Source organism: Moschus berezovskii, chromosome 3 (genome assembly GCF_049115385.1).
Source record: "Moschus berezovskii isolate FMDL1 chromosome 3, NW_MosBer_1.0, whole genome shotgun sequence".
Taxonomy (NCBI): domain Eukaryota; kingdom Metazoa; phylum Chordata; class Mammalia; order Artiodactyla; family Moschidae; genus Moschus; species Moschus berezovskii.
Window position 1 is genome coordinate 103,610,622 of NC_142462.1, and position 16,205 is coordinate 103,626,826.

Below are 16,205 nucleotides of genomic sequence, written 5' to 3' on the forward strand. Positions count from 1 at the left end.
TAAAAGTCTGGACCTTCAAATAAATCAGAACTTAGAGATTCAAATATGACTTATATCAAAGCAGTCTCTCTGGAAAACGATGCAAATATTTCAATGATGTTACAACTGATTAAAGGAGTTTTAGAATTTCTTTCTGAAAGAGCCCAAAGGGCCAGTTTAAAAAGTAAATCATAACTCTTAAACTTCAGTCAGTTTCATAATCATATATCATTATAGACTTCAACTGATGCTACTCGGTTTTTCAATTCATCTTATTTTCTGGAATTAAATGACCTTTAGCCATTTCAAAAATTTATATCCAGCTTCAAAGCATCAAGACTTGCCATCACTCACGATATTCAAAGAGAATGTAAAATTCCAAAAGATGAGCTTATTAAGATGTTTGAACAATGATGGCTTTGTAAGAGTAAGCTGGTAACTTCCCCAGGAGGCTGTTAAGAATTCCTTCTCTTTCCAAAGAGGAGTTAAAATGTAAGTAAATTAATTTACTTACTTAAAGATGAAAATTGTTTTTAAAAGGACTTTTTCAGTTACATGTCAAGCAGTCAGGTAACTACTGAAAACTCCCTTAAACTGTGTTTGGAGTTTACAGTTTACTTGTAAAAGTACATTGCATATACACTTAAATATTTAGAGAAAAATGTTTTAAAGTACATTTTTACGTACTTTATGTAAATAATAATATCCACTGAGGGACAGGATTATAAGACATTTTAATTTTTCTTTAGTTTTGCTCACCTGGACCTTCTTACATTCCTATGGATAAGGAGCATTTATACAATTAAAAAATATAGATAGCAACATTAAACAAAAAAGTATACATAGATATATATTTTAAAATCCCAAGACCTAATCATCAAAACACTTAATCTAAATTTATACATCTTAATATTTAAGAGATCAAAATTTGGCTCGGAAAGAAGGGTATGCTTGCTTACATACTATCGAGGCAGGGTTTAAAAAGAGCAGTGAGGTTGGATTTATCTTATCTCCTCTTCTGTATAGTTCTGCAGCTATCTATACAATTCAAAAACAAATCCTTGCCTACTCTGCAGGAGCCACTACCTCTCAAAATGTTTAAAGCACATTGCAGCAGTAATTACATTGTTGATGACCTGAAAATGGGTCACCCCACAAGACTGATTAAAACTCTTACGCAGTCTTCCTCTGGAGGAAACAAGGACAGCTTGTAAAATATTTCAACTAGGTCTACTTCCCTAAGAGAAGTTGGTACATACACATTTGTAGGTATTATCAAGTTCTGAAAGCACACAGAAAGGGAAAGGAGAAAATCAAGAAGTTAAGTTAGCCTAGTCATTTGTCCTAACCAATTTCATGCTACATCATTAACTTAAGAAAGTACAGAGGCTTCTGTTGCATCATTAGTTAACAAACAATGTCTGAAGTTCAGATAGTTTTACTTTGAAAGTTATGATGAAATAACTGTTACCTGGAAACATGTTAAGATTTGAGAAATAACTACATTTCTGTAGGATATGTAATTGCACTTCTTGGTTCACTGTTAGTTTTGTCAAACTATACTGTGTCCTTTCGGACTAGGAATCTAGGGTAACAAAACTAAATTTACTGCTAGATTTAGAAAGCAAATCTTTAGTTCTATCGGTAAACAGGTACTTATGAAATATACCTGAATGAATTTATATGGTTTGGATATTCTGTTTATAAGGTTTAAAGATTCTACCTACATTCCACCACACCAGGAACTGAGAAACAGCTGCTGTCCCACCTGTGCTAAGGTATTAAGTCAGACACACTCAGGAACTGTCTCAAAGATTCAACACCTCAGAGCACCCTTCCTATATCACCATCTGATAACTCTACAGTTTGCAGGTTCTGATAGCAATGGGAGATATCCAATTCAATTATCCATAAAGTATCTCTTTAACTGTTGTTTAGTTGCTAAGTCATGTTTGATTCTTTTGCGACCCCGTGGACTGCAGCTCATCAGGCTTCTCTGTCCATGTTTCCAGGTGTGAATACTGCTGTGCGTTGCCATTTCCTTCTCCAGGGAATCTTCCTGACCCAGGGACTGAACCTGCGTCTCCTGCATTGGCAGGTAGATTCTTTACCACTGAGCCACCTGGGAAGCAAGCCCATCTTGTAAATTAACAAGTTTAAAACTCAGCTAAGGGCCCTTCAGAGGAAATTACCAGTTTATCCTTAAAATGAACATTAAGAGTTCCAGACTAAAAAGGAATTATAGATGCTCTATAGTATTTTTATAGCCTTAAATTGTAAAACATATAAAGTAGCTAGACATCAGGGGGACAAGGCCACTGCATTTGACTGGGAATTACTAACATATTCATATTATTTATCCCAGACAGACTTAGAATTAAAACACAAAGCTCAGAATGTCTTTGGTTCTCCTCTTTTAGAAAAACCCTTTTTCGGGGGCAAGGGAGAAGTATAAATTCCAAGAGTTTTGGCATTAGCTCTGACAATTCTGAATAAGTGATTCACTGTGACAGAGAATGCTCTAAACATATTCCAATTTTATTTTCTTCTTCCTTCTTAAAATTGGCCAGTTCTTTGTAATATCTAAAAATCATCTACAGAATGAAAATTTTAAAAGCTGGCTTAAGTTAGCTAAGTTACTACCATTCTACAGTCTCCAAATATTTAAAGGTATCAAGTTCAACCAAAATATACCTCCGCAGCATCTGATGCTAATACCTAAACTGTCACTAAATGCCTTAATGGGGGTGATAAGTTAATATCACCAATTAGGGCAGAAGATGAAGGTGAGGAAAAAATACCCCACTGAGGGTATTTTATGTAACCCTACTGAGGTTTGTTTCTATTCTACTTTCTTTAGCCGTTTAGAGGGTTAAAAAGATTTGCAGTGGAAAGAATGGAAAAAGGTACATAGAGTTGGAGTGAACAAAAGCAAAAGTAGGGTATAAGGAGGATTTTTAAATGACAGAACTAGAATAGGCGCTATATAATATTCATTTCAACAATCTGGCATTTAAAATGAGATTTAAGATGTTTATTATTTTACTGTTAATAGCCTGAATGGACACTGGGTCTTAAAATTATTTAATCTGACCCTAAAAGACAGAAAAATCTAGAGTTACAGTCATTACAAGCATGCAAAGGATATATTTAAACACCTTTTATCACACTATGGAAGTCCCTCCTTAAAATTACTAAATAACCTAAGCCAAAAAAAGGGGAAAATTCAGTTGAGCAAATACTTATGGAGTTAATTAACTCCCATAAAATGTAGGCTTGTTGTTTTTTTTTTATCCCTCCATTTCAAAATTCTCTAAGGAGAGAAACTGGGTAGTTACATACCTATAGAAGGAGATTTGAAAGGGTATTTATCAGGAAGATCCACTCTAACTTTCCATACTCCGCCTTCATACGGTGCTGAAATAAAAGCAAAAATGTTAAAACATTAGAATTGTCTCCAAATTAGAAAACAGAGTCTGACTGTAAGTTAAACATTAAATTCTAATCTCTTTTGAGAATCTTGCAGATTAATTCCTTCAAGAGTCAGGGAACTCTTATAACTAGTAGGTACTCTTTGTTCAAATGTAATACTTTCCTTAAAAAAAAATCTAGAATCAGCATAGATTCATTTTCTCTCTCAAATTTACCTGTTTACCTGATTTTTACAAAATTTACCTGATTCTTCAAACACTGTTCAATTATTTGGTAAGTAACAGCTTATTATCTCAGTCTATCTTGTGCCCAACCCACCTTTCCCCACAAACAACAAAAAACATTTCCACAAAACCCAGAATTCACAATTTATGTTTAATACTGTCTCACAGGGCTTCCCTGGTGGCTCAGATTGTAAAGAATCCACCTGCAATGCAGGAGACCCGGTTTTGATCCCTGGCTTGGGAAGACCCCTGTAGAAGGGAATGGCTACCCATTCCAGCATTCTTGCCTAGAGAATTCCAAGGACAGAGAAGCCTGGCAGGTTACAGTCTATAGTGTTGCAAAGAGTTGGACATGATTAAGTCGACTAAGTCACCGGAAAAGACTCTGATGCTGGGAGGGATAGGGGGCGGAAGGAGAAGGGGACGACAGAGAATGAGATGGCTGGATGGCATCACCGACTCGATGGAGGTGCGTCTGAGTGAACTCCGGGAGTTGGTGATGGACAGGGAGGCCTGGCGTGCTGTGATTCATTCATGGGGTCGCAAAGAGTCGGACACGACTGAGCGACTGAATTGAATTGAACTGAATACTAAGTCACACTAACACAGAGATAAGAGAAAAAGCATATAAAGTATTTATCCTAACAGCAAGATTTCCTTACTGGTTCTAGAATTCAATTAAATTTATTTTTCAAGAACTAGACACATTGTCATCTATCTTGATATTCACATTGTCTATTAAGGAATATAAGTAAAATAGAAAGACACATACCAACACATATACTTACTTCCTTGTGGTCCATAAAACTTCACTACAAATTCATTGAGTCCTCCTAGGATAGTAACCTCATGCTTACTCTCAATACTAAGGTGGAAGGTAAAGGAAATTACACAGGCTTTATGTTACCCAGAACTAAACATGGTACCCCCAAGATATGCCAATGAAAGTGTTACCAACATTTTACAAGAAACCAATAAAATATAAAATATGGTAATAATTCTGGTAGTTTAAAAGGCAATATATACTCCTGTGAAAAGAATATGAATGAGCTTTAGATTCAGAGAGATTGGTGTTCAAATCCCAGGACTGCCATTTGGTGGGTTTGAGACTAGACAAAATAATGTAAACTCACTCCCTGAGCCTTTTGTTCTTGGCAAATCAGGAAAACACAATTTTACAGACCTCTGTGAAGAATAAATGGGTTAAGTATGTAATATGTGTAAGACTGTATTGTGCATCTAAGTAAATGAAAAACAGGAACTTAATGTTAGCTTTTCTCCCCTCTGTTCTCTCCCGACCCCAACCTCTCCCCAGTGATCCTTTAACATAAATCCAGTGTTCCCTTTAGTCAAATTCAAGCATTCAGCAAAACACTGATTTTCTTGAACTGGAAATGCATGCCTAAAACTACAGATTTTCTAAGGAAGTCCTCTGATATTTTTCTCCCTGGCTTAGAGAATAATTGAAATGACTAGTGATATAACTGTGCTATAATAAGTAGCACCATCAAATGCAAAAGAGCCAGCAAAAAAATATATATATATATTTTTAAACTTTGTCTGTAGTATTTATTTTCAGTACTCTTTTCCTCACTCACAAACCTCTATCCTCCTTAGACTGGCCTCTAGTTTTGCATGTGTTCGGGGGCTCGAATCACAGAGCACTGGCACTTCTGTGTTCTCTTCCTCATCAATTTTATGTGTCCTGAGACTCATTCTTTTAAGGTACTAAGATTCAATTACAGAAACCAAAACAACCCATTTCCAGATGATAGGGCTTCTGGTCTAATTTCTGTTTTGTCTCTGCTTTGTGGTCTAACCCAATAATGACTTTGGTGATAAAAATTTTAGGTAGTGGGGGCTTTGGGGAACTCTCAAATCCCACTGGAACAGAAAAAAAAAAAAACAACCCAACACAAGAAGATATGACAGACTGGCCTCATCTTTCTCAATCAATACAAATTACATTTTAATTATGTATACTATTATACAAAAAGAAAAATGCCAAATAAATTTTAAGTGATCTCTTAAATAGAGAAAAATGTTATTTTTTAAGGGCTTGAAATTTGACTCTCCATATCCTCTGTCCTGTAGGTCACAGAACAGAGGTCAGGTGTATTTTTGGCAAAGTCCTTGCTTAAGAGCAACTAGAGATATTAAGATAATGTAGTCTATTTGATCTCATTCTTTTCTAAACAAAAACTACTTTTAATAACATGAACATTGAAAGGATTCAAATAGCAACCACATTGGAAAATTGGCTTCATTTCTCATGGTCAGATGACATATGAATGTAAGTTTTGGTGCACTAACTTCTTCCTGGCTAGTCACACTCTGACACCCTCCTACAAATATTCCAAAACTAATGCTAATGTAGTAGGTCAAAGAAGTGCTTGTTTTAAAACAAAAACAACCAAAAAAGCTCCCCTGCATTAGTGAAAGAAAAAGTAAAATCTAGTTACAATAAACAAAATTAAATACAGTTAAGTTCTCAAAGAAAACAAAAAAATTTTGGAGATAAAAAGGTTTAAGAATGACACCAAAGGCAGAAATCACAGAGGGAAAAATTAGCAGATGCAAGCACACATACACATTTATAACTTCTTTATTATAAAAAACAAAGGACAAAGCACAAACTAGGAAGAAAAGGCCAGAACAGCCAAGTTAAGAAAACTGAAATTAAGCTATAAAAAGCCCAACTCATTAAAGTAGTTTAAAAGTGAGATATTTTCCATTATTAATCGATAGAGACGAAAGAGCTAGATAAAACCCAGTGTTCAGTGGAGTATAAATTAGCATTCCTGAGAACAAATTTAAGCACTATACTCTAAAACTTAAAATGAATTTACTCTTGCACTCAAATTTCACTTCTTTGAAGTTATTTTTAAAAAAACAAAACACAACACTGCTGGCAGGAGTGTGATACAGTTTCAACCACTTGAAGACTGCTGGCATGGAAAGGCTGCACACATGTGCCCTACATCCATCAGCACTACCGCTAGTAGACAGGGAGAGCTATGTTCACCAAAGTACATGTTTAAGACTGTTCATATAAGGCCTCCCTAGTGGCTGAGTCAAGGTAGAGAATCCGCCTGTCAATGCAGGAGACAGAGGTTCGATCTCTGGTCCAGGAAGATCCCACATGCCTCAGGGCAACTAAACCCATGCACCAAGATTATCGAGCTTGTGCTCCAGCGCCTAGGAACCAAAACTACTGAAGCCCAGGTGTCCTAGAGCCTGTGCTCAGTAACCATGAGAAGCCCTTGCACTGCCAACTAGAGAGTAGCCCCCGCTTGCCACAACTAGAGAAAAGCCTGTGAGGCAATAAACACCCAGCCCAGTCAATAAATTTTAAAAAATTTAAAAAGAATGTTCACATAGCACTATTTGTAATATCCAAAAGTTAGGTCACAACCCAAAAGCTCATCAACAATGAAAAGAAATTATGGTACAGTTGGGCTTCTCTGGTGGCTCAGTAGGAGAGAATCTGCCTGCTAATCAAGGAGACGTGGGTTTGATCTCTGGGTCAGGAATATCCCCTGGAGAAGGAAATGGCAACCCACTTCAGTATTCTTGCCTGGGAAATCCCCAGGGACAGATGGAGCTTGGTGGCCTACAGTCTGTGGGGTCACAAAGGAATCAGACATGACTTAGCAACTAAACATCAACAGTGGCACAGTCACCCAAAAGAATATTACATAGCAATAAAATATGAACCTGGAAGTTCCCTGGTGGTCCGGTGGCTAAGACGCTATACTTCCAATGTAGGGGGTGAGGGTTTGATCCCTGCTGGGGGAACTAAGATCCCACATGCCCTACAGTATAGTCAGGAAAAAACAAAAACAATAACAACCACTACAAGTAAACAAGTAGACATTACAGTTGAGTAAAAGAAGACAGATACCAAAGAGCACACACAGTATGATTCCATTTACACACAGTTCAAACAGGCTGAATGAATCAAGACGCTAGAAATTAGGACAGTTACCCCCTAGTGGGGACTGTGGTCACTGTAAAGGGGTTTGAAGGGGACTTCTAGAGTGCGGATTACGCGTTTACACTTCCATTTATCAGTGAGCTACAAAAATGATTTGTGCACTTTCTGTATCTATTTAATTAAAAAGTTTACTAAGACTATCTGATGAATGTACAAATTTTTTTTACCATAAATTTTTAAAATGACAATAATTTGAGTATTTTTTTGTCTTGAATTTTTCTTTTGGCCATGCCACGTGGCTTGTGGGATCTCAGTTCCCCAACCAGGGATTGAACCCAGGCCTTGAGCAGTGAAAGCACAGAGTTCTAACCACAGAACTGCCAGGGAAGTCCATAATTTAAGTATTTATCACTAGGAAACTGGTTGAAAGAATTATAAGTCATTTATACAACAGGCTGTTATTAGTGTCTATTAGTGTATACTAGTGCCTTCTCACCATCTAGAGCTCCTCTAATATATGTTTCTGTTTAATTGGGAGGTATCCAGAAGTAGTCAAAATGAATATATTGTAGTGCCACATAAGATATCTCATATATTCAACTAAAAAAACTACAAGGCTAATAATGGAGTAAGGTAGAGGATTAAATGAGTCTAACAAAAGAAGTCAAACTAATTTTACAATATAAAAATATGTAGAAGCAGCATTCCCTATCAGACCTAATTTGCTATGAATGACATTGATCTACAGCAATTAGTTAATTAATCATTTAAAAGTATGTTACCTACATGAATGTCCCCTCTAGAAAACTGAAGATATTTTTTCTATCCTTTAGGTGGATGCAGTAAATGTGAGTTTCTTCCATTTTGTGATCTGTTTGGGATTAGTCCATGCTTTTATCTATTTTCCAAAGAAGATTCTCCTTTCAAAAACGTCATGTTAAAATGAGATTAGAAATTAATGCTCCAAATCCCCTCTTTCCCAGGATCCCAGGTATAACCCACATTCCAGATACACTGGGTCTGTCTTTAATTACACTTATACTGTAAATTAAAGAGTTCTTAAAGTGGCAAGCCACTCCAGTACTATTGCCTAGAAAATCCCATGGATGGAGGAGCCTGGTAGGCTGCAGTCCGTGGGGTCGCTAAGGGTCGGACACGACTGAGCGACTTCACTTTCACTTTTCACTTTCCACTTTCACACACTGGAGAAGGAAATGGCAACCCACTCCAGTGTTCTTGCCTGGAGAATCCCAGGGATGGGGGAGCCTGGTGGGCTTCCGTCTATGGGGTCACACAGAGTCGGACACGACTGAAGTGACTTAGCAGCAGCAGCAGCATAGTCCATTTCATATGAAAAGCTAAAAGTAAACTGAAAGAAACCTTTAAACACTTCTACAAAGTTGGTAAAATGAAGAAGCTGTGCGAAATTTATGCTGCCTTGCAATGGTACACACACTAAATCAGATGGAAAAAAAATTTTTTTTAAGTTTAGTTGAAAGAAAAACACTACATTAAAAATAAGTCATTCCATCACCATGAATCAATGACTTGCCCAAAAAAACTATAAATTATTACTTGACTACTGTTACCACGTGCATTTACGATTCAGGCCATGAGTTTCTTTCTGCTCTCTGCTGTAAAGTCAAGGGTGAGGAAGGCACATGAGAAGGCAGGTTACAATGACAAAAATAATGATCTATTTTGGATATGTGCTGGTCAGACTAGTAGTCTGGCGGGAACTCACTAGAAGGTTCCTTCATTACTGTCTCACTTTCAAAGTCTGAAAATATAAGACACCCTTCAGATACTATCTTGGTAAAAATATGTTAAATCCATAAAACCCGCATTTTACTCACCTCTAAGTTATTTGTAAAATACTGCTTTTTACTTACTTAGTGTTTCACTATTAAAGAATATCAGCATTTTCAGTAGAATAATGATCAACATTCCCAGGAACCCAAGTTCATTTCACTTTTAAAATGCCAGCCACCCACCACTTTATTTTCCCTGAATGGCACTATGATTACACAATCTAATATTTAAAGGTTAATGCCAAACTGTTGAGAGACAACTGACATTCTTGGCAAAATGTGTCTATTGGGATTTTAGAAATGATTTTTATGTAGTTCTGGGATTTTCCAGGAAGCGAGTGAAGGGCTAAGTGTGTTAAACAGGTCAAGGATTCAGACAGAATGGTTTCCTAAATTTGCTGATAATGAGTTATTAAGATAAAAGATAGCGACCTCCCTGAGCTGTGTCCATGGCAGTAAGTGACCAGGATAAAAAATGGGCTTCTTCTGTGAAGAAGTAAAAGCTATTTGCATGGCTTTCTATCTACATGTTCAGATCAGTCTGCTTCCAACTCTCCTTGAGATTAACTACATTATGAAAGTTGAAGAAACTAAGGCAACTTTCTCTGCCTAGCTTTCTTGATAAAAATATGGTATGTCTATTAATCCAGTAATGTTAAAAAAAAGACAAAGATAATACTTTGGGGGTTATGTTTACAAAGAATCCTTCTCCTTTAGAGACACAAATTGAAATATTAATTAAAATGTATGTGTAGGATTTACTTCAAAATAACTCATTTAGGAGAGAGAGGTACAGAAAAAAGGACACTGACCTTGAGTCAACAATTACTGAATCTGATGATGAGTACATGGGGGTTCATTATGCATTCTCTCTCGTTTGAAATTTTGTTATAAGTTCTGAAAAGTTAATGTAGTCAGTTATCAGAACTTTAGTATTTAACAAGCATGACGATTTAGAAGAACTTAGCTACTGTAGCTCTCTTAAGGGTTTAAAAAATAATCCAACATTTTCCTGAGGTCCAATATTTAGTTTGAGGAAGAAGAAAATTAGCAAATGATCAGGTCTTCCCTGGTAGTCCAGTGGTTAGGTTTCCACGCTTCCACTGCAGGGAGCACAGGCTGGATCCCTGGTCAAGGAACTAAGATCCTGAGTGCCATGTGGTGTGGCCCAGAAACAAAAAATTTAGCAAATGATCTAGTACTTAAGAAAACCAAGACTTCATATTGAAACAGAAGAATACTGGGCCAAGATAGTCAAATTCTAGAAGAATCCATTTTAAGTGGATTCAAAAGGATGTCTAAGAAAAATCGAACCACAATGAAGGAAGTTGAGCATGGCTTTTGCATATTCATGACAAATAGCCTCTGGGCAAAATAATAATTACAGACATGGCTTTGCTTAAATTATAAGAAAAAAACTGGTCATGTGTAATATCAAAGGTTCCTTGTTGAAATGAAAGTTTAAATTTTTTTTTAAAAAGTTTTTAAATGTTTGTGTTCTTTGTATTAAGAGGAAGGGAGACTTCAATTCAAAGGAGAAATAATAAAAATAGCAGAAATAAAAGCTACTGAGAAAATAAGCATAGGGCAAAAAAAGATGAAAGGGAATAAGAGGGAAACAGACACACACAAACAGACACACACAATGTACAATACAATGTGTAATACAATGTCAAGAGGAATCACCAAAACAATATACTTGTGCCTTATCTCGTAAGCTCAGCAGTTTCATTCCGTGTATTTCCCACCCCTCATGAAATATTTATGCTTTCTACCTGACTTAACAGAAATCTATAAGCTGGGCTATGGAGAGTATAATGTTAGCATCTATTAAATTCACAAAGATCACAGGCTTTAATTTCTACTGAAAGGTATGCTACACATTTCCCACACACATACTACAAGGCAAACAAAAACCACTCTGAACCTGCCTTCAAGAAGCTTAAATTTTAGCAAAAGAACGTAAGATCTGTATAAGTAAACGCAAAAAAAGTTTGCATAAAGTGTATTAGAGTTTAGAGCAGAAAGAGTGCAGCTAGGTAGAGAGAGACAGGGTTTGCTATGGAAAGGCAAGACTGCTGCTATACAGTCCTACAAAATACAACGATGCCCTTTAAGAATATACTTCTTTCCTGAAACAGAAATTCCCCAACTCTTAGGCTTAAGACATTGGCAGGTTCTTTTCCTAGTTTCTCTTCCTTCTTTAGCCACGTTTGAGAGCTGTCACTGGGCTACCATTCCTTAAAATGGATCTATGGTAAGTTACAAAAATCAGATAACCAAAGTTCATGAAATTTTATTTTTTTTAAAAGGGTAAGTAATTCTAAGTAAGACATTCTCCAATACATAATTTTTAAGTGTATGTTTTCAGGTTTAAAGCAAGCCAAACAACTCTGGAGGCAAATGTGTGCTCAGTTGTGTTTGACTCCTTACAACCCCACAGAATGAAGCCCACCAGGCTCCTCGGCCCACGGGATTTTACAGGCAAGAACACTGGAGTGGGTTCCATTCCTTTCTCCAAGAGATCTTTTCAATTCAGGGATCGAACCTACATGTCTTGTGTCTCCTGCATTGACAGGCAGGTTCTTTACCTTTAATGCCACCTGGGAAGCCTGAGGTGTGGTATCGGAGGGAACGTGGCTTATTTAAAAATAGTCTCTTCAGGGAATTCCCTGGCAGCCCAGTGGTTAGGTCTCTGTGTTTCCTGTGCAGGGGCACAAGTTTGATACCTGGTTGGGGAACTAAGATCCTACAAGGCACATGGTGCAGCCAAAATGAAAAGAAAAAATAAAAACACCTTCTTCAAAGTAAATATGCATTGTCCGGAAATAAGTAAAGCAAAAAATTTGACAATTTACTACAATATACTGAACACTGAAAGACTCATTATCTAAGTGGTAAAAAGTAGCATGCATGATTTCTTAAATTTAACAAAGATAGTCCAAAAATTAAGTGAAAAACAAAGCATGTTCATTACCACCCAGCAGTCTATAAATTACACTATCCTTTGGAGTTTTTCTGTGTGTGGGTATTTTTTCTTCTCAAGTTTATGCTTTTACTTAAAGTTTCCATGTCAGACACCAAAGCAAACACTGGCAAGATCTAAGTAAATGTTATTTTTTTAAATGGGAAAATCATTATAACTTAGCTCTTCCCTAGAAGCATTATTCTGCTAGTAGGTTCCCAAATAATAACAAAAAAAAAAACTCAAAAGAAAAATTAACAGTTGTACATTATGGAAAATAATTTTTTTCAGGTGGGTTTTAAAGTGTATCAGAAGGACACATAAGAAATCTAAGCCCCACTCCAACTCCACAAAAAATTTTTATACAGCAGATTTACAAAGTCAAATAGTCAGAGATGACCCAGATACAGAAGTGAGAGAAAGCAAAGGGAAATATGGAAAAACAATGATGCCACCTTGAGACTAAGAAGATATAGTCAAAACAGAAATAAGATTTACATTTTCTAAAAAGTGTTAAAAACTAAAAACTTTTCTAAGAAGTTCAAATTCAGGTTAACCACCTAAAAATATTTAGAAGGCTAATGATAAAATTGCAACAGCACTTCAATATACAAATTTTGATGCTCTGCTCTTTTATGGCAACAACACGTTGTTCATTATTAACTAAAAATGTATAAATCTATGTACACAAATTAATAATGTATTACCTAATAGTATATTACTCTTAAATAACTCATAAAATTTTTCATGGTTTGCTTTGTTACAGCTTGATTCACAGCATGTTAAAAATGAATCACTGTCCTAGTGTGATAGTTATTAGTTATTTAAGAAAATAGTTGTATTTTTAAGAGGGGCCTACTGACAGATGGAGGTAACAATGTCTGGGGATTTGTTCTAAAGTATTTCAGAAAGAAGAGAAACACATGTGGGAGAAAATACTGATAATTAACAAAATTTCAATTTGGGTAATGGGCATTCATTAAACCTTTAGTTTTGTGTACACCTTTATTTTTTTGGGCTCCAAAATCACTGCAGATGCTGATTGCAGCCATGAAATTAAAAGACGCTTGCTCCTTGGAAGGAAAGTTATGACCAACCTTGATAGTATATTAAAAAGCAGAGACATTACTTTGCCAACCAAGGTCCGTCTAGTCAAGGCTATGGTTTTTCCCGTGGTCATGTATGGATGTGAGAGTTGGACTGTGAAGAAAGCTGATCGCCGAAGAATCGATGGTTTTGAACTGTGGTGTTGGAGAAGACTCTTGAGAGTCCCTTATACTGCAAGGAGATCCAACCAGTCCATTCTAAAGGAGATCAATCCTGGATGTTCATTGGAGGGACTGATGCTAAAGCTGAAACTGCAATACTTTGGCCACCTCATGCGGCGAGTTGACTCACTGGAAAAGACTCTGATGCTGGGAAAGGTTGGGGGCGGGAGGAGAAGGGGACGACGGAGAATGAGATGGCTGGATGGCATCACCGACTCTGTGGACATGAGTTTGAGTGTACTCTGGGAGTTGGTGATGGACAAGGAGGCCTGGCGTGCTATAATTCATGGGGTCGCGGAGAGTCGGACACGACTGAGTGACTGAACTGAACTGAACATCTTAATGAAATTATTTCTTTTTATTTAATATCCAATATCTTCTTATTTTTTTAATCAGAAGACTGTATATTTATTTAACTACACTCTACTTCTGTGGAAAGGGGACACTCACTGTCAAAGAACTAAATCAGCTGGTCAAATGTCCAATTTAAATCTGTAAACTTGGAATACACCTTTGAACTGCAGAGAAAAAAATAAGACTGGCAAGATTCTCAAGTCACAGAACATTCCTGAGACATCAAGTCCACAATGAAAATCAAAACCAATGATCTAGAGAAACTGTTATAAAAAAAAAAAACAAACTGGGAAAAATTTTAGAGAGGACACATTGAAAGACTGCTGTTGTTGCAGTTTAGTCACTAAGTTGTATCTGAATCTTTGACCCCATACAATCTTTGACTGTAGCCCACCAGGCTCCTCTGTCCATGGGATTTTCCAGCCAAGAATACTGGAGTGGGTTGCCATTTCCTTCTCCAGGGGATCTTTCCGACCCATGATCGAACCCACATCTTCTGCTTGGCAGGCATTGAAAGATACCAGTATTTAATTACAATCTCCAGTTCTCCTGTCCTCAGTATGGAGGTACATGAAACCATGCTCCACATGCCATAGAAGGAAACAGAAAGAACCCTGTCATTCCAAAGGCATACTACCTAATCACAGCAGACTGGAAAAGAAAAACACATAAATCACAACCTTACAGATGACAACAGTACCTGAAAACTTCAGAGTCACAGGCAACATATAATTTCCCCAGAGATGATAAAGAAACGTGAGTGGTCATCCGCAAAATTTTTATGGAAGTGAAGTCCTCAGTCGTGTCCAACTCTTTGTGACCCCATGGACTGTAGCCCACCAGGCTCCTCCACCCATGGAATTTTCTAGGCAAGAGTACTGCAGTGGGTTGCCACTTCCTTCTCCAGGGGATCTTTCCGACGCAGGGACTGAACCCGGGTCTCCCGCATTGCAGGCAGACACTTTACCGTCTGAGCCACCAGGGAATCCCAAAGATTTTTATGGAAACATCTATTTAAAACACATTCTACCTTCTCTTCTGGGCTGTATGCTACTTCACCAAGCCATCCACAGTGCAGGGCAATGTACATCATGAAGCAGCTTCTCAGTAAGAAGCTAATATGGATTTATGGAATATCTACGTAGTATATCTGTATTCATATTTCCAGCATTCTTCTCTTCTCAGAAAATCCTTGAGAACCTTACTTCCTCTGTTGGTTTTAAATGTAGCAGAGCAGTTTTTACCCTAACATCTGACATATAGACCACAATGCCAATCAATGAAAACAGAATTAAGTTACATGTTTGATAATCCCTACCCACAGATATTCTAATCAAGGCATATGTAAATCATTCACAGTAAGCAGTGACATTTTAAAGGAAATATTTTCTCTGCATTCTCCAAGTGACATATAGTATATTACAACTGCAAAGTGATGTGCAAAAATTAATAAATACTGAGCAGTGGTATCCATTCAGGAGATGAAGATTATGGATGACTGAAAAACAATGGATCACAAAAATGAGAAGAAGATCATCTTAGAAGAGAACAGTCAACATATCTTGAGGTCACGGAGCTACAGATGGAAAGACCTAGATATGCAACCCAGGTCATGGCTCTTCTTCCTTCCCTCTCAGCACTGGCTAATTATGAGCTTGTGTCTCTAGAGACCAGTTTTTCCCCATCATAATTTTATGACTTCAATAATCTCAAGGAAAATTTCTTAAAGCAAGCTCTTTAAAATTAAAACAAATGCCTGTAAACCCAGACGAAAGAGGGGAAGGTAACAACTGGCGTGCTCTTACAAATCACTGCTCCATAGCCCTGGTCTCAGAGCCTCCTCACCCCATGGTTCTTTCCCAGAACATGAATGACCAACACCTGCCATTCCCTTTACTTCTCCAGCACGTTCACTGGGCAAAGCAGATGTCAAGTGTTAACAACAATCTTGATTTCATAAAAATTATAAGTTGGAAGTGAGCAGCACAGACTCAGGTTTTTTAAAGCAATATATGTACAAAGGAATAAGTAACAGGTTCAAGATCATCGTCAAGATTTTACACTGAAAAAGGCAGAACTACAGATAAATACACTGGACAGGATGCTAAATTAAAGTGCAATCCACCATGCAGAGAACTGTGCATTCCAAAACAAATGAACGTGACTTCATTCAGTTGAGCCCAGTCTCCAGTACCCATTTGGAAGACTTATGAGAGGTAATAGCTCTGTTGGAAA

At 37.1% G+C, this 16,205-nt stretch overlaps 1 protein-coding gene across 1 annotated transcript in view; it reads right to left on the reverse strand.

Moving 5' to 3' along the window:
• UBE2H (ubiquitin conjugating enzyme E2 H) overlaps positions 1–16,205 on the reverse strand; it is a 103,932-nt gene that overhangs the window by 41,379 nt on the left and 46,348 nt on the right. Inside the window, exons 2-3 of the mRNA XM_055421257.2 lie at positions 4,424–4,500; positions 3,322–3,396 (exon numbers count right to left, since the gene is read on the reverse strand). Of these exons, the coding sequence (XP_055277232.1) occupies positions 3,322–3,396; positions 4,424–4,500 (152 nt within the window). The remainder of the gene's footprint in view (positions 1–3,321; positions 3,397–4,423; positions 4,501–16,205) is intronic.